Source organism: Silurus aristotelis, assembly GCF_946808225.1.
Source record: "Silurus aristotelis genome assembly, chromosome: 18".
Classification (NCBI taxonomy): Eukaryota; Metazoa; Chordata; class Actinopteri; order Siluriformes; family Siluridae; genus Silurus; species Silurus aristotelis.
In genome coordinates, this window is record NC_139591.1 from 18,785,836 (window position 1) to 18,811,294 (window position 25,459).

Here is a 25,459-nt window from a genome sequence, read left to right on the forward strand (position 1 = left end):
CAGCTAATCGTTGCACTGCCATCAATCCCGGTTAATTTATTGTTACTTCAGTAAAAAATCTTAGTAACCTTATTTGCTAAAATTGACGGCTGTAGATATCGGTGTCATGCTGACTGGCGTTTGGCTATTGAGCACATTCCTACTGTCCCTGTGTTCCAGCCAGCACAGGTTCCATACCCTGCAGCAGAGGTGGACTCCATACGAGAAGTCCAGGTAGAGTGCAGGAAGTGGAAGAGGACAGTAGTGTGTGCTGCGCTTGGCTTCATATGGGGAGCCTTGTAGTTTTTGTCAACTTCTTTTAGAACTCTTTTGTGTGTCATCTAGCTATCACCTACACACTTTCCAATCGCCCTGATGTTTTTGATTCTGTGTGTGTACCAAAGGTAAATACACAGACTAAGGACTTTTGGACATGCGTGTATTGATGGAGAGTCTTTGTTGCATCTTGCTCTTTAGGTTTAATGTAGTACTTTGTGTGGTGTTGCCTAGTTAAATGCTATTTCTTTTGTCTGTTTTGGAATGGGTTTGCTTTGGCTTTTGTAAGAGAAATTGTGTGTCGTCTGTCTTTTGTAATGTAGACAATATTTCTGTTGTCCTGTTCTTCAGTTACAATTTTGTGTGGTTTATGTGGGTAAAGACACAGCAATGAGAACACATAGGTAAAGTTCTTTATTGCGATTTGCTATTCAATGAAATTAAGTTTCAGTTCTTAAGGTGCATGAAAATAAAAATAAAATAGAAAAAAGTATTAAAACTGAAATTGTTTTATAGAATATAGTAGAATCAATTGTGTTAAATAATAAGTTAGGAATAGCACATTTTAGGACATGTTTTAATGATATAGTACTGTATAAAAGCATGTCCAAAAGTTTCTTTATTCCACAGCAATTTTAAATGTTCACTATATTTTCATTTATAAATAAATGGCAGGTATTTTTTAGCCAATTATAGTGTAATATTGTTTAACACACTCAAGAAGCTACTTCTGACACTCTCATTCTTTAACTGAATCTTTCTTTTTTTCCCTCTCTAATAAGAAACAAAAATGAAGTTTTTCATGTCACAAAATGTAAAAAACTCTTCTTTTTCGAGGATGAAGAAAAAGCTACAGCTTTAGCACTGGGTGTTCCAAATCTCAGATTCCTTTTATAAATAATAAATATCCAAAAATCCTAACCCTAGATTACAGAGAACAGAGAACTGTACATGTCTCCGTGAGTGTGTGGTTAGTATAAAAATGATACTGTATTAGAAGCATGCATTGTTGCAGTAAATTAAATGAACAGCAATGTGGTATAAAGAGACAGGTTGAAAGTGCTGGATATTAAACTGACAATCCAAAAACAGAAAATCAGTGTGTGTGTGTGTGTGTGTGTGTGTGTGTGTGTGTGTGTGTGTGTGTGTGTGTGTGTGTGTGTCCCCTGACCTGTTTGCCTGTTTAATTACATTACGGCTGCCTCTGCTCACTTTGACTCCAGCCTCCATTACTGTGTGCTGCTTTTGGTTCTAGCACAAAATGGCCGCCTCTACTCATCAACCCGGCGTGTTCATGCCAAGGACAGGCGAGCATGTGTGTGTGTGTGTGTGTGTGTTTGTGCATGTAAGAATGGAGACACTAAATTTCCCTGTATGCTGTGCAGAGCTGGACCTCGTCCTGAAGACTCTGGTGCCGGTGCAGTAGTGGGAACAGGACCGTGGCCAAACCCCCCCACCGAGGCAGAACAGCTCCAGGCTTTAATGGCTGCTGCAAACGGTGAGCTTCATTCTGTTCTATTATTTATTTTTGGATAAAAAATCCCTTCATCACTTTGCTAACCTATTTAACTATTTTCAGAGAGATTTGAAAGATTTTAAATTAATCGTGTAACAAGTCGTGTAGAGGGAGTGGGATAAAAATACATTAAAATTATGCATTTATTGTGTGCCTGTTTTGTTTCGCAATATGGACCAAATCTAATATTTTGCAAATGTCCTTTAAATAAAGGTGCTATGACACCATTTGTGGTCTAAAAACCTAAAATGCCATTAGTCTTCAGAGAATCAAAGACACCATTTACCATTTTTAGAAGAATATAATCATCAACATAATTGTGTGATGAACCGAAGTTGATTGTTTTGAAAATGACAGTAAGATGCCTCTGGTTAGCTAAATGAAGGTTGATGGAATATAAAAAAAAAAAATACAGAAGGGTCTTTCCTCATCCCTCACACAGCTGCAGTCTGTCTGAGAATGCCAAATCATAATGCATCACTCTGTTTGTTAAAAGAAAGAAAGAAAGAAAGAAAGAAAGAAAGAAAGAAAGAAAGAAAGAAAGAAAGAAAGAAAGAAAGAAAGAAAGAAAGAAAGAAAGAAAGAAAAACCAAATGACTAACATTGACATGACATAGACAAAGATGGTGTGTCAGTGAGTCATATGAATTCTTCAGAAATGTGGGTTTCTTTTTATGCACCGTTAAACGTGTGTGTGTCTGCCAGTGTGTTATAGCTACATAATGCATAGAGGTCGTCACCCAAAAGCAGGTCACACACAGACTGCAGTGCAGTGTTTTTTTCACTGGAGGTCTGTGAGGTCTCCTGTGCCAGACTGCCCACTCTGCTTTAGCGCATATGAGTTATTTCTATATTAAGATCACTGTTTAGATTCTTGCATCTGATTGGGCAGGCTGTGTTGATTCATTTTATATGACAGCAGTCTTTACTGTAGTACACAATACCCGTGTTTAGATGCGCAGAGTGTATGTCAGCAATGTGCTGTTGCTATAGAAATAAACCTTTTTATATATATATATATATATATATATATATATATATATATATATATATATATATATATATATATATATATATATATAATGTTAGAAGTAAAACTAAATTGTTGAGTTTGTTATTTTTTTCTTCATAACAGAAAAACAAAGTCTGGTAAAGGAACAACTGATTGTAGCTGCTTTAACAAAAGTGACAAATTGTCATTTATCAACATGAAATGGAGCAATAAACTGATAATGGCATGTGTTGTTCTTGAAGGAAGAGATAATTAAAACATAGTAAAAGAGGAATAAAGCATTCCTGGTCATGTTTTATTCATCACACCAGCTTCTTTTGTGATTATCTTCCTAATACAGCACAACACTTACACACAGTGTAGTCTAATAAACTGACACTTTAACAATTCTTTCTTTTGTCCTTTCCTTTTATTCCTCTTTCTCCTTCTAATTCTCTCTATCTGTTCCCATCTCTCTCTCTCTTTATCTCTGTCCTTTCTATGTCTCTCCCTGTTGTCCTAGAAGCGAGTGAAGCTTCAGCGACTCTCGGACCTCGCTACAATGCCCAATACGTCCCCGACTACCGTCAGAACGTTTACATCCCAGGCAGCACCGCTACTCTAACGGCTAACCCCCAGCAGCAGATGCCTCAGCAGGCTCTGCCACCTCCTCAGGCCCCGCCCCAGGCTGCACCTACCAGCGATGTCCCCAAGGCTGCCCCGACTCCGGCCAGCAAGAAGAAGGTCACCAAGAAGGACAAAAAGTAATAAGCATAATATAGCATAAAGAACGCATTAGATCCGATCAGATCAGCAGTGGCGCTCTATTTCTCTAATCTGAGCATTTCTCGTCTGTGCATGTTCAGCTAGAATATTTCATAACCAGAAATCTCTTTATGACTGAGAATAAATATCAGTTGCAAATCGTTTTGCTTTTAGACACAATGTAAGAAATTTCCAGCTCTCTCTCAGCTCGTTTTCCTTTTATGTGGTAGATTTCGGACCCTAGCATAAAACACAAATATGGATAAGAAGTAAATAGGACAAGATCAGACAAACCATGTCTTTTTTGTAACCTTGTTTGATAGCACTGATAAAAATACATGTTGATTATCATGTTACCATTTTGAGTTTTTTTTGTTGTTGTTTGTTTTGTTTTTTCTTACACAAAATAGATGCTATTTGTTGTGACAAGAATGAAAATGAAATGTTTTTTGAGGATGTGCCATAACCCTGGAAATAAAAATAAAATGATTATTCTTGCATGATCCAATTTTTAACCCTAGTATTAAAAACCTATGCAGTCTGAAACAGATAAGAAAATGAATAAAGTTAAACATACTTGCTATAAGAAAAGCAATTTTCCACCTAAAAAAATTGTTGTACGGTTTGTATTCTAAGAGAAAAAACAACGTAAGATTGGATTTGGTCTAGAAAATATCGTTTTGCTCTATGTAAACTATGCTAGCTTAATTTTATATGATGATTATGTATATTATTATTATTATTTAAACACACTCTGATGGTCTATAGTGTGTATTGCTCCTATCAGCCTGTATTAACACAAAGGTGTTTCCCAAACATTGAATATAGTGGATATTGGTCAATCATGATCATGTATCAAGTTCTTAGGATGGGTTGTGGGTTGAGAAACATAAAAGATTTTGACATACAAATGAATATTTACCAGTGGCGAACATTGAAATATGTTCTTATAAATATTCATCCAAATCAGTAAGACCTTGGTTGTATTCTCAACCAACTCCCAAGTTGAACTTTATTACTCACCTGCATTCTGTAAAGTCTCAAACTCGCCATGTAAATATGCCATGTAACCAGTCTGTACAAACTAGAGCCACAAACACCAGGCTAGCACAGGAATGTTTCAGTATTTTTAGAAAAAAAAATTAAAATAAAATAATAAACAAACAAAAAAAAAAGTGTAGTGCTTTAGATACAAAAAAAGATTCAAACACACTTACTAACCAAACTGTAAATACAACCTCGAAATCTCTGAAGACAACGCAATCGTAGCTTAGGCCTTGTGAAATACTAATAAAAAATGTGCATATTTTTGTGTTTTTTCCTTCTCTTTCACTTTATTTCTTCCCCAAAAAAATGAAGGTGTTTTTAGCGTGCCCTTTCTTCGACATCTCTCTATAGTCTTCGGTGTTTTGTAATTTACAGTAAGCTGTTTAATGCTACCGGAATGGCTATTCCTGTCTGTTTAACTCAAAATATATAGAAAATAATAATAAATGTAAACGTCTGTCTGCTGCTTGAATATCTTTCTGTATTCAATTGTGTATTTCAATTCCTTTATCTCTTTTTCTTTCTTAACCGCTTTAACGCTTCATGTCCTGCTTTTATTTTATATGCCGAAATTTATATGGCTGTTGATTTTTTGTTTATGTTCTTGTTTATTAATGGGACACTTACATTTCAAATAAAAGTTTGAACTCACATTAAGGTCCTGTCCCTAAGTGTGGTTTGTAATTGCTTAATGGCTTCATTCTGCTGAACATATTAACCTAATAACTGTATACTACTGTTTTTATTTATACTCATAACAATATCAGCAACAACAAAAAAAAGCAAAAAATAAATAAAATAATAATATACATGTATACAGTGGTACCTCGATACTTGCGACCTTGATAGTTTGCGACTTTTTATTTGGAACCGGACTAAGAGTAACTCCGCGAGTGGCTCGAAAGAATTTTAAAACAGCGTTTGTACTAATAAATTACATAAAATATATTATTGTATTATTCATTTAAAGTAGTTAATAAAACATGTATGACAAGTAATTCACAATTTTGTTGTGTTTACAATTCCCCTTGAAAAGGGAATAATCAAAAAGAGAGTCAAAACCTCATGATTTTTTGTTACTTGCTAGGGGTCATAGACCATAACCCCCACATCGATATATATTATATGTATAGTGACGATATATATATATATATATATATATATATATATATATATATATACTGCAACTAATATAATTAGTTTTCTATGGTTTAGGACAATAATTGACATGAACAGGTTTTCAATGAAGTGTTTATCAGTGAACAGTTGATAATTTTTAACAATGATGTAACTATAATGAATGGATATTTGGCATCACCCAGATTAGTTTTCTTTCAAGGTTTCGTCCACATACCATCTTAGTGAGCTCTTTCCACAAGACTGTCACTTTTGATTTGTTAATTAGGGAAATTAGGGGCTAATATTTGATGGTAAAATTTATATTTGAAAAATATCTGTAAGGCTTCTTTTAAAATTCATTAATTGTTAAAAGCTTTATACAAATATTATTTATTTGTATTTATAAAAGATTTTGTAAATACATACATTTATACATACACACACACATATATATATATATATATATATATATATATATATATATATATATATATATATATATATATATATATATATATATATATATATATATATATATACACATACACACATATTTTATATATATATATATATATATATATATATATATATATATATATATATATATATATATATATATATATATATATATATATATATACACATTTATTATTATTATTATTATTTTTGCTAGATTAAATTACTGAAAACACTAAGTTATGGCATTCTGTTTGGGTTCATTGATCTGCATCATAAGGCTGTATTGTGTTTTGTTTCTATATAAATTGTTTCAATAATGGATATCAAATATCAGTATTTTAGATATCAGTATTTCAGACAGATCTAAAAACAAAACAAAAAAAAGAATAAAGAAAAGAGTGGCAAAACATTTAAAAATTAGCAAAGAAAACTATCAGGTTAATGGTAAGTTTTAGCACCAACAAATTATCCATGAATCTTTATAATGTTTTTGCTCACTGATTCAAAAATACTGTATTAAAATAAACACGGGCCATAAAGCACAGGCTTTACAACAGATCTGCATTACAATTTAACGATTTAAGATCTGAACTCTCTTCGGTGGCTAGGTTTGCCAGAAACACACATGACCAGGTTGCACACAATGCACTTTATGTGGCTAGAACAACTTACTTTAGTCCATAGTTCTGTGTTCTGTTATGTAGCTCTATGTTGTGTGATGTCGATCCATGCTGTTTTATGTAGCACCAGGGTTCTGGATGAGCATTGTCTCAATTCCCTGAGTACTGCATCAGCTATATATAGTTGAAATGACAATAAAGTCTTCTTGACATGACTTATTCATAGGACTCATATAATGATCAGATCTAAAAAAAAAAAAAAAAAAAAATCTGATTTCCTAAACTAAATGAGAAGTTTCCTATTTCAGTGAATATAAATAATTTAAAATCTAATAGCTCAGTATGAGCTTGACCTGAACAAGCCTCCATTTCATTACACTTCTCTGTTGAGTTGACAAAATGGCCACTGTCTCAAGCATCTGCAGCGGTTGCCTAGGAGACAAGAGAAAAGGAGGTTATTTTCTGATGCAGCAGCATCCACATCTCTATGTGTATCGGCAGGTGATGATATAAAGGAACACGGTACTCAAGCGCACATAGGGTTATAAACATTTCACAGCATTTTAATAAGGTTAAATTTGAAATCTGAGCAGAAATGAAATTAGATGAGACAAAGAGGGGAGTAAGGAGAAGAGGAAAGAAGAGGATCACTGGGAAGATCTGCTCCTTCAGAGAGAAGCTGTTTTAAAAGCAGTCTCTGATTGCAGAAAGATTTAGTTAATTAGATGTTTCACTAATCACCCCAGGAACAATAAATTAATTAATTAATAAATAAACTCTTTTTTTTTTAGATGTCTTTAAATCACAGACGTCAGACACATCTGCTTTAGTAACTTTGAGAATCATGGAGGAGAAAGAAAAACAAAGAAGAATTTATATAAAATAGTAATAGATGGAGGTTAGGATGAGAGAATGCTGTCAAATGATATCCAATGACTTTCCTCTTGCTTTTATACAGAAAGACATTACATTATATTACATCTTTTTACATTACTTAGAAAATCTTCTATTCCCATTAAATCACAAAGCCTTACTAGTGTTGACACTGGAGTCTCCTTTCATCATTGATATAGGGATATCTGCATACTCTGGAGAAAAATGTTTATAATTCGATTAAGTGGCGTGTTCACCATGAATGGTTGTTCTAACCAACCAATACCGATCTACCATTCACAATCCAGAAATCAGCAGTGTTTACATTTCAAGAAGAAAAATTGTTATAGTTTTATAAAATGTATTTATTTAAAAGACAACTTGCAGTGTCTGTACCAACATGCCGTTTTACTAAAAATGTCAGGTTACACAAGAAATGTTGCTGAAAAAATTTTTTTATTATTTTTTAGAAGTAAAGCTGAAATGCTCTGATCTTTCTGTTAGCTGGTTTTCAGCGCACAGCTTCTAAAAACATATGACATTCCTTCGTGTCTTGCTCAGCTGTGGCTTTTGTTACTGGGCAGATTTAACTGACTAGAGAAAACCATGATTGGTCCAGATGAGGCCAGATGCTCTTTTCAGTTTCCACCATGTGCCAGTGAACATCTAATCATGAAAAGGTCAGTTCTTCCTAAACCCTTCATGTGACAGGCCAAGTGACTAACGGTTTGAAATTCACCTCACTCATACACACACACACACACACACACACACACACACACACACACACACACACACACACACACACACACACACACACACACACACAAACGACCATTTAAATTCAAGGGCTGTGAATAAATATCATGCCATCACACTAGCTCTCTCTCTCTCTCTCTCTCTCTCTCTCTCTCTCTCTCTCTCTCTCTCTCTCTCTCACATGCTCATATATGCACAGTGCTGCTTTTCTTTGTTCTAAGAGATTCATGAAATAGCAGGAAAAAAAGAAAGAGAAGGTTATTCTGCTAAAATAAAAGACTCCATCCACTGTGTGGATCACCTCCTCCCTTCCTCTTTTCCTCCCCCTCTTTCTTGCATGAAATTGGCAGCATCCATTAAAGAAGGAAAAAGCCCCAATGCAGCTGCCGTTACCAAGGAAACAAGGCTGTCAATCCAGCTGTACTACTTACAGCACAGAGGACTTAGAGCATAAAAAACACATACTGAGACACTTTCATACTCAAAGCAAAAGAGAAGACTCTATTATTTTATCTCATCATTTAAATGAATAAAACCAGCATTATTTATTTACAACAATGGATCATTAAAACTGGTTTGAATAATTTGTATTTTTTATTTTTTTTACATTCTGATGCATGTTCAAATTAAGAAATAGGATGCCATGATGAATATTGAATGCTCTGCTTTTTGGTCAAATAACTAACAATTTCCTACCTGCCTTATTATGCATTAACTATTCGTTATAAAAGTACTTGTTTCTCTTTTGTACTTCTATTAATGGCTTGTAGTGGATTGAATATTGTAACAAAAGAAAAAAAGTCAGCAGATGAACTCGTCCAAAAACAGGCAAAAACCAAAAGTCAAATCAAACACAATGGCAAATACCACCAATATAAGATCAAGGGCAAAAGGTAAAAAAAAAGTCATAATTAGCTGTAAGAAATCTATTGCAATTGCAAAAAACACGGAGAATTAGCTGCTATATAAGGACATAGGGACTTGTTATTTTGCACAATATTCTGTCCAAATCCTTTGGTTACTGTTAACTCTATTTTTGATTGCTGCTACTGCTGAATTGCACAAATTCTGTTTACATTTTTCTGTTTACACTGCACCTTTTTCTGTTACGACAGGTTTTACTGGCGGAGCTATTTCTATTTTTAATTTTATATTTTGTGTATTGTGTATTGTCCTGCACTGTCCTGTGTTGTCTTGCACTGTCTTGTGTTGTCTTTTGCACTGTTTGCACCAGCTGCACACATGCACTTTATGTGGCGAGGATCTTAGTTCTCGGCCCTGTGTTCTTCTGTTCTGTACTGTTTGTTTTATGTTGTTCTATGTAGCACCTGGGTTCAGGAGGAACGTTGTTTCATTTCACTGTGTACTGCATCAGCTATATATGGTTGAAATGACAATAAAAGCTTCTTGACTTGACTTGACTTGACATAAAAAGAAGGGTTTCCAGGAAGCAGGTGAGTGAGAGAACTGGACTGGAGTGGATTATGGAATGGGGGTTCATTTAGATGTCACAATAAAATAAATAAAGTGTCAATGTTTCTATAAAATATTGAGATCATAAAGTTACAACTTTATCAATCCTACTAACCTATTCAGCACATAATTTAGAAAATAAATAAATTATAAATAAATAATAAAAGATTTTGTAAGCTTAAGGTATAAAAAAAAAAAGCTTATGGTAATAAATAAAATCACTTTAGATTTAATATAAAAATCCTTTGTCTTTTCTGTCACACTCTTTCACAAAATAAAGGACAATTTCCTAGCATTTCTAACACATAGATTTTCTCTGGTTCATGGAGCTTGTCCATTTTTCTATCCATCACAGGAATGTGTGTGTGTGTGGGGGGGGGGGGGGGGGCACACACAGTTCTGCTCTCTAATATTTATAGGCAACAGGCACTCGGTGGAACCACAGTTCATAAAGCATGTCTACCCCAACCCCAGCTTATCATTACCTCTTTGTTTTTCCCTTAGCCGTTACCATGGCAACCCCGCATCCTCGAGCTGGATGTGGAAGTGAGGAGAGCTGAGCTCATGCGACTAGCCCAGCACACCTGCAGTGTGAGTCAGAGGAGTGTGCTCGAAAAACGAGATAATGCAGGTGGGAAAAACACAGATAGTGTGTGAGAGAGAAGAAGAAAGAGAAAAATATAGAAATGGTTTGTTTGTTCTTGTCTTAAGAAACCCTTCAAAGGCTTCGGATTTTTCTTCTGTATATCTCCCTCTATTTTTCTCTCTCTTTAAAAAAAAAACATTAAAGAGGGCTATCTATTTGAGACTCATTGAATTTCTCCTTCGTCTTTTCTCTCTCTTTCTCTTTACTGCTTCGTTGCTCTTTTCTTCATTCTCTAATTCCAAAAACAGCATCATTAACCCCAGCTAAACTGCAAACAGATTCCTCCCCCTTTCCTTTTTTCTGTGGCATCACATCCCCCTCTCTCTGTGTGCTTCCTCTCTCCTTATTTTCCTCTCAGTTCTTCTTTGTCTTTTCAGCTGAGCATATAGAGCAAGCACACACAGACACACACACAGACACACACACACACACACACATACAAATTCAATCTTCCTCTCTCTCTCTCTTTCTCTCTCTCTCTTTCTCTCTCTCTCTTCCGCTAACACATACAAATTGTCTCTCATGTACACGTAGACTCTATATGCCGGAGGAGCGGATGCTCGCATAAGGAGCCAGGTAACCATGGCAACAGACATAAAAATGACGACAGCTTTTATTGAAGAGGATTAAGGTTTGCATTAATGTGCAGCATTGTGGAATATTACGCTTACACCTGCACATTTGCACACACACAATAAAAACAAAACAGCCTTATAAATCATTTACTAACGATTTCCTGTTTTTGTACATTATCTATCACTCAGGACAAATAATCTTAATAATGAATTACAGTTAATAAAATCTCAAATGCAGTACATATGTGCACCAATTATCAGTAGGCTGTCATATGGTCCTGAGTGAGAAGGACAAATATACACCAGTAATATACACATAGCATAGAGACGTATATATGAGCATTACTGCGTACAAGATAACACACCTAATGCGCATGCTCAAGCCAAAAGTCACAGCAATAAAATAAGTCCTGTCCATGAGCGTCTGAAATGCCCCAGATAACAAAATAACATTTATCGAAATGGAAATTCAATATAATAATTAATTGATTAGTAATGTGCTTTGACTAATAAATAATTTCTATGGATTGAATTATACTCTGGGATAAGTAAAGCTTTTTTTTTTTTTTTGTAAAGACATTACTTACTTATATTAAAATATAAGTCCCCAAATTCAACAAAATTATTCCTATTGAACACAAGCGGTACATCCCATGTATTTCCCACTGCTAGAGTTTTTATCCGCTCAGCAGTCTAATATGCAGCAAAACAAAATGAAACAAAGATGGCAGATGTTTTTTATTTATTTATTTATTTTTTGCAATGTCTCTGGTTATTGAGTTGCACTTGTCTGACATGTGAGTGACAGGGCAATAGGACAAGCATGGCATCTTTAGTTGGACAGTAAATGGGCATGGCAGGGTGATTCCACACTGCATGTGTTTTACACACAGGCATTAAATTTGAGCTGGAGATTAGAGCATGGTTTATAAAGGCTAATGAATATGACACATCTGACAAGGATGAAGATCTCAGAGTGTCTTAATAAACCACATGACAGCATGTTTGCAGTTTAATCATTTAAATGAACATGTTTTGTTATTGTTTATTCTAAACAATTGTTGGATTAAATGATGTGGAGATTCAGAAGGTGTGGTGGAAAAGGATGAAGAACGTGTGATTTGCTCTTAATGCTGACTTCAATCAATTTAACCAGGCATATATTTCTTTCTCTAGACTGGCTTGAGATTTCTACCTGGAGACACCAAAAGCTTATTGCCAATCAGCTCCCATGGGGCACACAGTTGTAAAAGCTGATTGGCCATCTGGACCTCAAGGCTGATCCATGTGATGACTGGAGCAGAAAAAGGAAGAAAGAAGGTGGAGGAGGTCGGGGATAAGCTCCCTTTCCTGACCTCACCCAGTCATTAATCACTGCTAATCTTTATGAATATTTTATTCTTTTCTTAATATTCGGTGCAATATGCATTAAAATGCAGGACGTATGGGTGTATTCTTAGTGTGCTAACACAAAAAATACAAAATTCTAAAAAGACAAAGAAATCAAAGATCAAAACTTATAAACACCACTGGGAAAACCAACCAATGATCAAACACAAGTATAAAATAAAATAAAATAAAATAAAATAAAATAAAATAAAATAATAATAAAATAATAATAAATAAAAATGTAAATTAAATTAAATTAAATTAAATTAAGATTTTTTCTTGATCACAAAAAGATTAGATTTTTTATTTAGAGAACACTAAATGTTTTGAGGAGCTATGTATGCTTAATATTTGAATAACAAATAGGCATAATTATGATGGCTGACCATACTCTATAAACATGACAGACATAAACTATAAACCACATTCTAGAAATCCTATCAGAATTTTATAAGAAATGAGGATAGATTCACCAGATTAGAGTAAATTCATTTAGAGGCACATCTTTACCTCTGATGGTATATATATAGATGATTAGACTGAAATTATGTGGAGCTTTAATGGACAAGCTGTTAGTATAGAGACTGTTAATATAAACCATTAATGTGTATTTGCAGCTGGACTATTTTTAGACTTTCTGACTGATCACAATTTAGAATTTAACATCACAACACTGAGAATTAAAAAAGAACAGAGGAATCCATGGTCTACTTGTGGCATTATATTGTCAAAATGAAGATGAGAGTCGACAGAAGAAGATATTTTGCAGCATCGCTATTTCATATCTTCAAAGTTCACATTTGAATCCTTCTTCCTCTTTGCCAACACAAGCCAGTAAGTGGACTGGTTGTGATAAATTACCCCAGTATGTGTGTATAGTGCATTAAAATGCATCCTAGATCGAGTATACAGTATACAGTCCAGAAGATGAATTAATAAATAAATCATTTTATTCTGCATTGCCATTTATCATAAATATTTTTCTGTCATTATTGTATCAATAATCTACAGTATAAGTGGGGAGCATATGGAACCTCCTTATGGAATACAGGCTGCTGAGACATAAAGCGAGCTCTGGCTCTGATCTGCTTTTAGATCAGCGGTGTGGGATTAAAAATGAATAAGCTCCTGCAGAGAACCACAGAGTGACACATACATACACACATACACACACATACTTCTGCCACTTCCAATTCACATCACTAAGATACAAATCCCTCCTGCTGTCAGCAGCAAGCTACTAACACATATCACAACATGAAGCTCAGAATGTCAGCGTGCAGCCCAGCAATAGAGTGAATCAAATTATATAAAGGCATGATTCATTTTATGGTCACATCAAAGATTTTCCCTTCCAATAAACAATATTTTATGTTGTATATACATTACAGAAGATTTTAAAGAACAGGAAGAGAGGAGAAATGGCATTGCAGTATGCATATACTGTACAACCTTGTAAGATGCTCTGTGGCAGCCATGTTGGATTATGTAGGTCACACAGATTCTTCTTGGGCATGTGACAGGATTTAACCACTCTGTCTACACATTTGGTATTGTAGAGTATAAAAGCTGTGTATAGCTGTGGTTATACTGAAAGCCATATTTTTACTGTCTGTTTTGTGAAGGAGGACTTTTTTATCTGATTTGCTGGGTGGTATTGTAAAATAAAATGCACCACATATACACCACAATGCTCCTCAGATAAACCCTAGTTCCTTTTTGAGTGTGAAAAAAAAAAAAAAAAGCTGAAGAAAAGAAAAAAAAAAAGAAAAAAACGAGACGAGAACCATGCTGCCCGCTAGTGCTGACAAAAAAAACTGCAATTCTTAACACAATACGCATTCACTAGAGGAAGATAAAGATGAGGATGATGACGAGGCTGTGATAAAATGCACTGCATTTATTATGCAGAGAGAGAGTGTGTGTGTGTGTGTGTGTGTGTGTGTGTGTGTGTGTGTGTGTGTGTGTGTGTGTGTGTGTGTGTGTGTGTGTGTGTGTGTGTGTGTGTTGTGCTGTAGTGTAGTAATGCCCAGACCTATATTATTTAGTGCTCTATTTGTACTCATAGCACAAACCCAGACCAAAACATTGGGCCTTGCATATTGGTGGTGCCAGAACTAACAACCTTTTGATCAGAATTAAAATCTCTTTATAACTGAGGTACCACTCTACACATCAGTACATAATAAAAATCAGCTGGGTCCTAATCAGGTATTAGAATTAGGTAAAAAACAACTTTTCAATGTTGCTTCAGTTCACTGAAGTTTGCACACTTTTCTTAATGCACACATTTCTTTGGCCATTGCAACACCTTGATTCTCTGAATAGTAATTCTTACTGTAGAATGATAATAGCCTTATAACCCATCCCAGATGGATTGGCAGCAAGATCATTGCTGATGTATTTATTTCTTGGCATTGTATCAACACACACCTGAATGCTCCAGACAGGCAAACTGCTAAAACTAATCTTTCATAAAGATGGTTACATTTACTGATGATAAATTAAGGCATTTGATTAGCAGCACCTAGGTGCTACTTAGACATTGGTAAAGGTGTAGTTAGTGTTTCATACATGACTTTGCCATTTTGTCTTTATTTTTGTAAAATTAATAATGTCACAGTATTAGAGGGACAAAACATTTAGGACGTTTTAGGGGCAAAGTAAGAGAGGCCCGATTGAGATGGTTTGGACATGTGCAGAGGAGGGACATGGGTACATCAGTAGGAAAATGCTGAGGATGGCGCCACCATGAAGGAGGAAAAGAGGAAGACCAAGGAGGAGGTTTATGGATGAGGTGGAGAAAGACATGCAGGTAGTTGGTTTGAAAGAGGCAGATTTAGAGGACAGAGGGGGTATGGAGACTGATAATCTGCTGTGGCGACCCCTAATGGGAGCAGCCGAAAGAAGAAGAAGAAGAAGAAGAAGAAGAAGAAGAAGAAGAAGAAGAAGAAGAAGAAACAATTTTACAGTGTAATAGCTTGTGTTCTTCTGAGACTGTATTTAGCTAATTACCTAAACTTGCTAATATTATGTCCTGTTGTGTAACATTCTTAGAGGTTGTCATTTATATAACTTTTATGTGTTTGGCTTTATATGTGCTCAATTTACATACAAGTTTAAATTCACTTCATATGGAACTTAAAACATGGTGTCATGCTGTCAAACAATCATTGATTTCATTTGCTTTACAGACACAGATGTGTTTTATTCCTTCTTATACCACAGCAATGACAATGATTACAATTAAAAAAAGGTTTGACCACACTGTTCTACTTTAATCCAATTATGTCTATAGATATTGTCATAGAACATCCTTAAAACAAGTATTCTCTTGTGTTAGCAGACAATAACCTCAACAGACCCTTTTTTCCACTCTCTTGTTAATAAGCCAAAAAATGCAGCTTGTCATGTAAATGAAAATTCTGCAAAGTATAAACTCCTCTAACCTGAAACACATGTCTGTGTTACAGCTTTACCTCAGAGAGTTACAAAGCATTGTCATAAGAGATTTCGTCCAAAACTGTTGAATTAACATCTCCTAACAGGAAACCTCAAAGCGTAAAGAATTAGATTTTATATTTATGCATTTGAGAACTGGCTGTACAGTCTTTATCATACCATTCTATCATTGATTGTTTTTCTATAACATGACCCAGTGTTTTATTCCATACAAATATGACAGAATTGATGATAAAGGATATGTTTACTGTCATCCTCATCCAAAACTATTAAAACTGAAAAAAGTCTAAATCAGACTGCAGCTGCTGCTGCACTGAAAGTTCCATTATCACTCTATTCCTCTGAGAGTTTTTCAGGCAAAAAGTCAGCAGGGAATAAATGGGAGAGAAAAAAATAATTGAATTGTGGACCAGTGACCCAGTATAAAGTGAGCCATGCTTGAAACTTATAAGAAGGTCTGCACTGCAGTGAGATTGAGGAAGTAGGCCAAACCAAAGCTAAAACAAAGTAAGTGAAGGCCTACATTAGTTCAGCTTTAGAGCCAGACTCTTCACATTAGCATTTAGCTGCCCTGATAATAAGATAAAGACTGTAATCTGGTTTGTGATTAGGTGCGGCCTCTACACCAGGCATTTTAATTTGTTAAAAAGATTACAGGGTATATAATAAACTAGCAACATACAGAAAATAGACAGAGAGATAGAGAAAGAGAAATAGAGTGAGAGAGAGAGAGAGAGAGAGATCACAGATGGTAGTGTAATAGATGGATGACCTTGGCATTGCTGTATTCATGTTGTTACACTGCAAACTGACCCCTTTAACAAGGTGCAGGATGTATAATTTTGGAATTTTGCCATCTCAGGTAGAAAAATGGAGGCATTGCAGTTCCTCTCTCTCTCTCTCTCTCTCTCTCTCTCTATATATATATATATATATATATATATATATATATATATATATATATATATATACACATATATATATATATACTCTATATGAACAATTGGAACACTGACTGCACATCATGCCTTCTCACTAAACATCATTACTTAACTTTATTAATGCTCTTGAGTACAAATATATATGTGTGTGTGTGTGTGTGTGTGTGTGTGTGTGTGTGTGTGTGTGTGTGTGTGTGTGTGTGTGTGTGTGTGTGTGTGTGTGTGTGTGTGTGTTGTGTGTGTGCTTTTAGAGCATTATATTTTACATTTAGTATCCATTTGAGGTTATAATTACTTCCAAACTTCTGGAAAGATGTTCGGTGTGAACACACATGCATTGTATGGAATTATGTAGTAAACAAAAAAGTATTAACAACCCAGAATATTTTTAATATTTTAATTTGTGACATTTCTTGCCTTCTTAATGTGCTTAAGACCATCAGCTGACAGTCCATAATTTCTTTAAAAAAATTAAGGTTAGTCAATCTGAGAAGTCTCAAAATCTCAAGAAATTTCAATATATCCCAAGTGCAGTCAAGCAAACCATCAATCACTATGATTAAACAAGCTCTCATAAGGACCAGCACAGGAAAGGAATACCAAGAGCTACCTCTGCTGCAGAGGATAAGTTTATTAGAATTACCGAACTACCGAATTTACAGCAGTTCCGATTAGAGCCTACAAAAACAAGAGTTTAAGTGGCGAACACATTTCACTATTCAGAAGAGACTATGTGAGTAAAAATTACTTGGAAAAACAACCAGCAGAAGATACTCGATTAGCGAAAAATGCAAATGTTGCAATGCAATTGCATTTGGATTATGTCACAATTTATGCGTCCACATATGAAAAACACGAAGAATACATTATGCAATTTCTTTTGAATCGTGTCCTGAATATTCTTCCATATCAAACAGTCATGCATTTGCACTATGCATATCTACTAGTCAGATTAAAAGACCAGAGAGATTAAAATAATTAAAATTGTAAAATTGCTTAAAATAAAGCAATAAAGCAGTGTGAATGTTATAGTTTGTTGTTGTATTAACTGTTTAATTAGTGCTAAGATACATTGATTTAAATTGTTATATTTAGTGAAATTTTAGATGTGTTAGAAAATAACATTAAGTTCAGTGTTTTCTTTAACGAATGGGGGATGTGATGATGGATAGCACTGTGTTATGTGTTATGTGTAAATGACTAATTATAATTAAAAGAAGACGAAGCAAGTAAACGCATGTTCAGGTAAACAAAAACGGACATTTTGTGACTGCACTGAGGGCTATTTTATTTTTAAATTATTAAACAATACAATGATTCCCTGGCCCATGATGATTGGCTAATTAACCAATTAAGATTCCCTAGAGCTGTGCTCTTCGATCTGTATGCTGAATTGGGTCTATTACTATAGAGGGCAACACGCTAGTCAACAGTCAAAATACAGCTTCTCACCAATCTCTGGTTATTGGCAACTGGTTGTTTTCAGTGGGAATTGGCAGACAGGGAAATGTTTTATATAAATATCAAAGGTGATAAGTAACAAAGTACAAATACTTTGATTTTTTCTAGTATCAGTACTTTACTTCACTATTTATTTTTCAAACAACCTTTTACTTTTATTCATTACATTTTTACACAAATATCTGTACTTTCTACTTCTTACATTTTCAAACCAGACTTGTTACTTTAGTTATAATCTATTTGGTGACATGATCAATATTTTTATTCTCATTGAGCGCCGTTTTCAGCACATCAACCTATTTCCAGTCATTGAACGGCTTTTTCAATCTATCACTGTGTATAATTTCCTGGCTCTCACACACCACAGACGTAGACTAGTTTATGAAGCTAACAATGGGCAAGGCAGAAGGAAACAAGAAGTATGGGGATAATGTGGATGAGACAGAGGAAGACAGCGATGTAAACATGATTGAGAACAGAGACATTCCTGATCACCTGATCATCATCATCATCATCATCATTGCTATGCTTGTGTTCTATATGGTGGATGTACATACCTTAAAGAATTGAAAATATAAAACATATTTTGGGTTATTTAACACATTTTTGTTTACTACATAATTACAGAATGCTCTTCATAGTTTTCAAAATCATTGGTCTTTTTGGGCATTTTAAATACTATATGAGGCTAAATTAATTTAAATCCCAGAGTGTTTTGTCCATCATTAGTCTCTGATGTTGTTAAACCCTCTTACCTTGATTTCCTTTTTAATGTCCGAACTTTTTTAAAGCAAGATGACTTTTCTCCTTTCTGAAATAAGTCTATTCTTGTCTTATATCCACACTGTCTAAATTATTTCTTACATTTCAGAGTAATTTGCCAAAATCTTCTTCTTCTTCTTCTTCTGCTTCTTCTTCTTCTTACACCCATTAGGGGTCGCCACAGTGGATCATGCGTCTTTATAACCCTCTGTCCTCTACATCTGCCTCTTTTAAACCAACCTGCATGTCTTCCCTCACCACATCCATAAACCTTCTCCTTGGCCTTCCTCTTTTCCTCCTTCCTGGTGGCTCCATCCTCAGCATTCTTCTACCGATATATGGTTCATGTCCCACCTCTGCACATGTCCAAATCATCTCAATCTGGCCTTTCTCACCTTGTTTGGAAAACGTCATAAATGCAGGGTCCCTCTAATAAACTCGTTTCTAATCCTGTCCAATCCTTATCAATCCCAATGAAAATTTCTACATCTTCAGTTCTGCCACCTCCAGCTCTGCCTCCTGTCTTTTACTCAATACCACTCTCTCTAAACCATACAACATATCAGGTCTCACCACAGTCTTATAAACTTTTGCTTTCACTCTTGCAGATACCCTTCTATCACAAATCACTCCTATCACTCTTCTCCACCCACTTCACCCTGCCTGAACTCTTTTCTTCACTTCTCTAACACACTCTCCATTACTTTGCACTGTTGACCCCAGGTACCTAAACTCATCCACCTTCACCACCTCTTCTCCCTGCAACTGCACCACTCACTGTCGTCCCTCTCATTCACAAACATGGTCTTGGCTAACAAGTACTCACTTTTATTCCCCTTCTCTCCAGCACGTACCTCCACCTCTCCAGGCTCTTCTCAACCTGCGCTCTACTCTCACCACAAATACCAATATAATCCGCAAACATCCTAATACATGTACACTCCTGTCTGACCTCATCAATCAACCTGTCCATCACTACTGCAAACAGGAAAGGGCTCAGGTATGATTCTTGATGAAATCCAACCTCCATTGCACACTGTTCTCATATATGTCTTGCCACCCTCACATAATTCTCTGCCACCACTAACTTCCTCATACAATGCCACAGCTTCTCCCTCAGCACCCTGTCGTCCGTTTTCTCCAAATCCACAAACACACAATGCAATTTGTTCCGACCTTCTCTATACTTTTCTAGCAACATTCTCAAAACAAATATTGTGTCTGTAGTGCAATTTGCAGTTCCCAAACCAGGCAGTGATGCAGCTGCTCAAGATGCTCTCAATGGTCCCTCTGTAGAACGTGGTCATGATGGGGGGAGGGAGATGGGCTTTCCTCAGCCTTCTAATGCAGTAGAGACGCTGCTGGGCTTTATTGGTGATGGAGCTGATGTTGAGTCACCAAGTGAGGTTCTCTGCCAGATGAACACCAAGGAATTTGTTGCTTTTGATGATCTCCACGGAGGATCCATCAATGATCAGTGGAGAATGGTCACTTTGTGATCTCCTGAAGTCAACAACTATCTCCTTTGTTTTATCAACATTCAGAGACAGGTTGTTGGCTCCACACCAGGCTGATAACCATTGCACCTCCTTCTCTGTATGCTGACTCATTGTTCTTGCTGATGAGACCCACCATGGTTGTGTCATCTGCGAACTTGATGATGTGATTAGAGCTGTGCATTGTTACACAGTCATAAGTTAGCAGAGTGAACAGCAGTGGACTGAGCACACAGCCCTAAGGTACCCCAGTGCTCAGTGTGGTGGTGCTGGAGATGCTGTTTCCGATCCAGACTGACTGAAGTCTCCCAGTGGACAAATGGACATCGGAGCAACCAGTGTCGAACACTGATGTAACTGACTGTTGATGTAAATACACAGACCACTGCCGCGAGTCTTACCGCACAGAGCTGCATTTCTGTCGGCACGAAACATAACTAGCCGCTAACAGGAGAGATGGTAGAGCAGGTGGGCTAGGGTTAGCTTTTAGCCTAGCACTAGCTCGCTTTCTGCCCTTCCGCTTCCTCACGCAGCACTTTCAATTTCCCCTCCTCCATCCGTCCGGCGCAGGCAATGCCGAGGTCTGGAGGCCTGGTTCTCGAAGCATGCCGAGGTTGCGTAGCTTCTGCCACAGATCATCATTTATTGTGTTGTTTGGCTTGTTTCTGAGTTCCTGGAGTGTTCGACACTGGTTGCTCCGATGTCCATTTGTTGCGTAAGGCAGGCTACAAAGTGAAAGTAGCACCATTTTGGGTCTGGAGCAGCCGCTGCAAGCTACTGCTGCGCCGCCATCTTAGATCCAGAACAGGGATCTGTGTGCATGTCCATGGGGACATTTATCCGGACTTGGGACCGACACTTATAATGCACTGGCTTGTGCAACCTTAATGGCTGGGTATAATATATATATATATATATATATATAATTAGAAAAGATTATAGTAATTCCAAACCCATACACACTGGTATATGCGATTATGATTGTGATTGTGATTATGATTTAAGCCTAATGATCCATTATATACTGACTTATATATCTTATATTTTCCCCACAAAATAGACACCATCGTGTGAAATGTTCATCGTGTGACACCAAACACTTTTATCACATTCTTTACCGCTTCTCTCACACACTTCTCCCATCTTTCTGACATGCTTTCGCCTGCCCCCAACTCCCTAAAAAAAGAAAAAAAGGAAATGGTATCTTCCACATGGGATCAAACTGAGTGCATCACAGCTCAGCTCACGCATTCCACCATGTGGTGAGGGTCAGTCATTTATTTAACATTCATCTGTGATTTTGTGTTCACAGTGTTTTTAATCTTAAACAACTTATTATAATTTCATAGTGACACAGAATTCAATGTTGAGGGCTAGAAAGTCTCAAAATTCTAGATATTTGTGCACTATATTTATATCAGTATACACTGCTTGAAAGTGTGTGAGTACACGCTGCTTGCAACAGCAGCACCATCTACCTGAGAGACAAGAGCACTGAAACTGATCTTCTCCACATCAGCAACACTGACTCCATCAGGGCCAAATCCACTACTGCATCCATACCTCAGTCATCCAACCTCCTTGGGCGCAGGTTGATGACACATACAGTCCCCGGCACAGAGTGATGACATAGGCAGCTTGCTGTTTACTCAGCAACACTGACCTCTGCAGCTCTCCAGCCAGGAGAACAGGACTATGCAAAATTGAAGTGTAGCACAGAGACATGGGTGAAGTCTTACTGAGTGTGTGTTGTAATAATAATAATAATAATAATAATAATAATAATAATAATAATAATAATAATAATAATAATAATAATAATAATAATAATAAAACTATCTGTACCATATTGAATTGCATAGCATCATATTTTTTTATTTATACATTAAATGTTTTTTTTTTTTTTGTCATCGCATTGCATTAAATTTCATAGTCTTGAGTCAAATCAAAATTGGATCGCACTGCATTGTAATGGGGTGAATAGAATTCTACGTTTGTAGAATTCAAGGGTTATATTTAGTTTGTAATCTTGCGTACCAGTGTAGATTTATTCATTACTAGAGACTCAAAGCACTTTTGTACGTCGCTCTGGATAGGGGCGTCTGCTAAATGCCGCAAATGTAAATGCAAATGTAAATGAATAGTATTGCATCACATCAGTAGCTGCAGAAGCTTTAATGTATCATATCGTTGGCTATTCTTCGAGGTGTAAATCACATCTGCCTCAGTTATGGAGATATTTGTTCTTCTGGAAAGAAAAACACTGAAGCTCTTTCAGAGTGACCAAAAGATTCTTGGTCACCTCCCTGACTAAGGCTGTTCTCCCCAGATTGCTTCGTTTGGCCATGTAGCCCTCTCTAGGAAGAGTCCTGGTGGTTTCAAGCTTCTTTCATTTATGGATGATGGAGGTCACTGTGCTCATTGGGACCTTCAATGCTGCAGAAATGTTTATGTAACCTTCTCTAAAACTATACCTCAAAACAATCCTGTCTCAGGGGTCTACAAACAATTCCTTGAACTTTATTACTTGGTTTGTGCTCTGACATGCACTGTGAGATCTTATATAGACAGTTGTGTGTCTTTCCAAATCATGTCCAATCAACTGAATTTACCACAGGTGGACTCAAATCAAGTTGTAGAAAGATGATCAATGGAAAAAGATGCACCTGAGCTGAGTGTAATGACAAAACCTGTGAATACTTATGAAAGTGATTTTTTTTGCTTTTTATTTTTAATACATTTTTCATAGACAATATTTTCCAAACAAACCTCTTTTACATTGTCATTATAGGTTATTGTTTGTGGAATTTTTAGGAAATGTATGAATTTAATCCATTTTGGAATAAGGCTGTAACAATATGTGGAAAAAGTGAAGCGCTGTGAATACTTTCAAGATGCACTGTATATACACACCTGTGTATTTAATTCTCTGTAGTTAAACTGTATATATGTTTTTGTTTGGTAATGGACCTCATTGTGTCAGTTTCCTGGACCCTGACTTGTCAGAGGAAATCCGACGGATGAAACAAAGAGGGATATAAACACATTGCAGGATTTCCTTTTGTCAGTGTGGAGACTAAAATAAACATAATACTCACAATAAAGTTCATGTTAAACACTTTGTCCTGTGTACCCAAATACATCTGGGTAGTTCTGAGCCCATAAAAATGGTTTTAAATAAAACCATTGATTGCATAAAAACATCTATTTCTCTCTCTCTCTCACACACACACACACACACACACACACACACACACACACACTGGAATGCAGGGTATGAGTCAAATTGGGCACTATGGATAAACAACACTGGAGTGTGTGGGAGTTTAATTGAGAACAGATGCACAGAGTTGAGTTACGGCAGAGGCACATACTCCAGTGTGTTTATGTATGTGTTTCAGTTTTCAGGCTAACAGTATCTAATACTTAATGTTGTCATTGTCAATAAGTCTTTGTCTGTAAAAGGCAAAGTAAAGGTGTGATTGGAAAGTAAAAATTCTTAGAACTGAGAAGCTGGAATTTCCTCTATGAACTATGCCTCTCTTTCTGTCCACACCAATCCTCATTTTTCTTTATTAATCTTATTACTAAACATGATGAAAAGCAGACCTGTTTCTCTATGTAGCTCAGAAAGTTCTTGTTGTATATGTGTGTTTATGCGAGAGAGTGAGAGACAGGCCCAAACACCAAAATGGTACAGATGACTATACTATACTATACTAATAATAATCTTACAATAAATAAAATGAATATATCTAACTTTTTTAATACAGCATTTAACTAAATGTAATATAATAAATCTCTCTCTCTCTCTCTCTCTCTCTCTTTCTCTCTCTCTCTTTCTCTATTTTTTGTTAAGAGTGAATCTTTTATAGGGATCTACATGGAATCTATAAATAATCGAAACCCTTTAGTTGCCATGTAGGAGATAAAGCACACTGGAGGTCACTTTAAGTAGAAACAGACAAAAGTTGAGTGTGAGACTTTTGGGCAGCTATTAGTCATGTTGTTGTGTATAAGTGAAATATAAAATTGTATAAAAATCTTTTCCCAGTTCAAATATAAAGGCTGACTCTTTAAATAAATCCTTTAAAAACATTTTTACAATGTTACTATCTAAGAGCCAAAGATCCAATCCAAAAATATTCAAATCTATTTAACATGATGTTTCTTAGCATAAACTGATAGAAAAACATAAACAAGCATCAATGAGAATAGATAGCAAACTAGCATTCCTTAATGTTAATGGGCATTAAGGACTTTCTAATGATTTTCCTCACTGTTGTTTTTTAAGTAATAAATGACTTAGTTTTTTTTAATTTGTGTAACAGAATGGTAACAGAAAGTAAAGAACCGTTCAACTAAAAAAGAATGGGAGAATGCAATGTTTTTTATTTATTTTATTTTATTTTAAGGAAGTTCACATGATGTGACATCCTGTGTGACTTTGTCAACAACCTGTGATCCTGTGTGAGCTGAGTAGAATATTTTTCATAGCCTATAAAGGATGACTTATGGAAAGTATCATTCAAGCACAAGACATTAAATGGCTTCACATATAAAATAATATGTTAATTATATGATTAAATTAATGAATGGTTATATTTGAAGTTATATTCAGCTGAGATATCTTCAATGTTTTCGAAAGGGTTTATTCAAGTTTTTTTTGACAAAATGATGACAAAACTGAAGAGAAAATTCTTATTATGGGGAGTTCAGGAAGGACTTGGTGCAGTCTTATGTTAAAGAGCTATCGGATTACTACAAGGGGAATTCCCAGGATACCAAAAAAAAAAAAAAAAAACAACACCCCCCACCCCCACCACACACACACACACACACACACACAC

At 35.8% G+C, this 25,459-nt stretch overlaps 1 protein-coding gene across 50 annotated transcripts in view; it reads left to right on the forward strand.

The window, feature by feature from the left end:
* Positions 1-5,231, forward strand: part of LOC310741048 (protocadherin gamma-C5-like) — a gene marked incomplete at its 5' end in the record, with an annotated part of 208,022 nt that extends 202,791 nt beyond the window's left edge. For 14 of the 50 annotated variants that reach the window (XM_083568426.1, XM_083568427.1, XM_083568471.1 and 11 more), the window contains 3 exons: positions 160-213; positions 1,641-1,753; positions 3,286-5,231. In XM_083568426.1, the coding sequence (XP_083424552.1) occupies positions 160-213; positions 1,641-1,753; positions 3,286-3,530 (412 nt within the window). In that variant the 3' untranslated portion in view covers positions 3,531-5,231. The remainder of the gene's footprint in view (positions 1-159; positions 214-1,640; positions 1,754-3,285) is intronic. The other 36 variants (XM_083568428.1, XM_083568429.1, XM_083568472.1 and 33 more) reach the window with 3 other exon arrangements.
* Between the last annotated feature and the right edge of the window lie 20,228 nt (positions 5,232-25,459).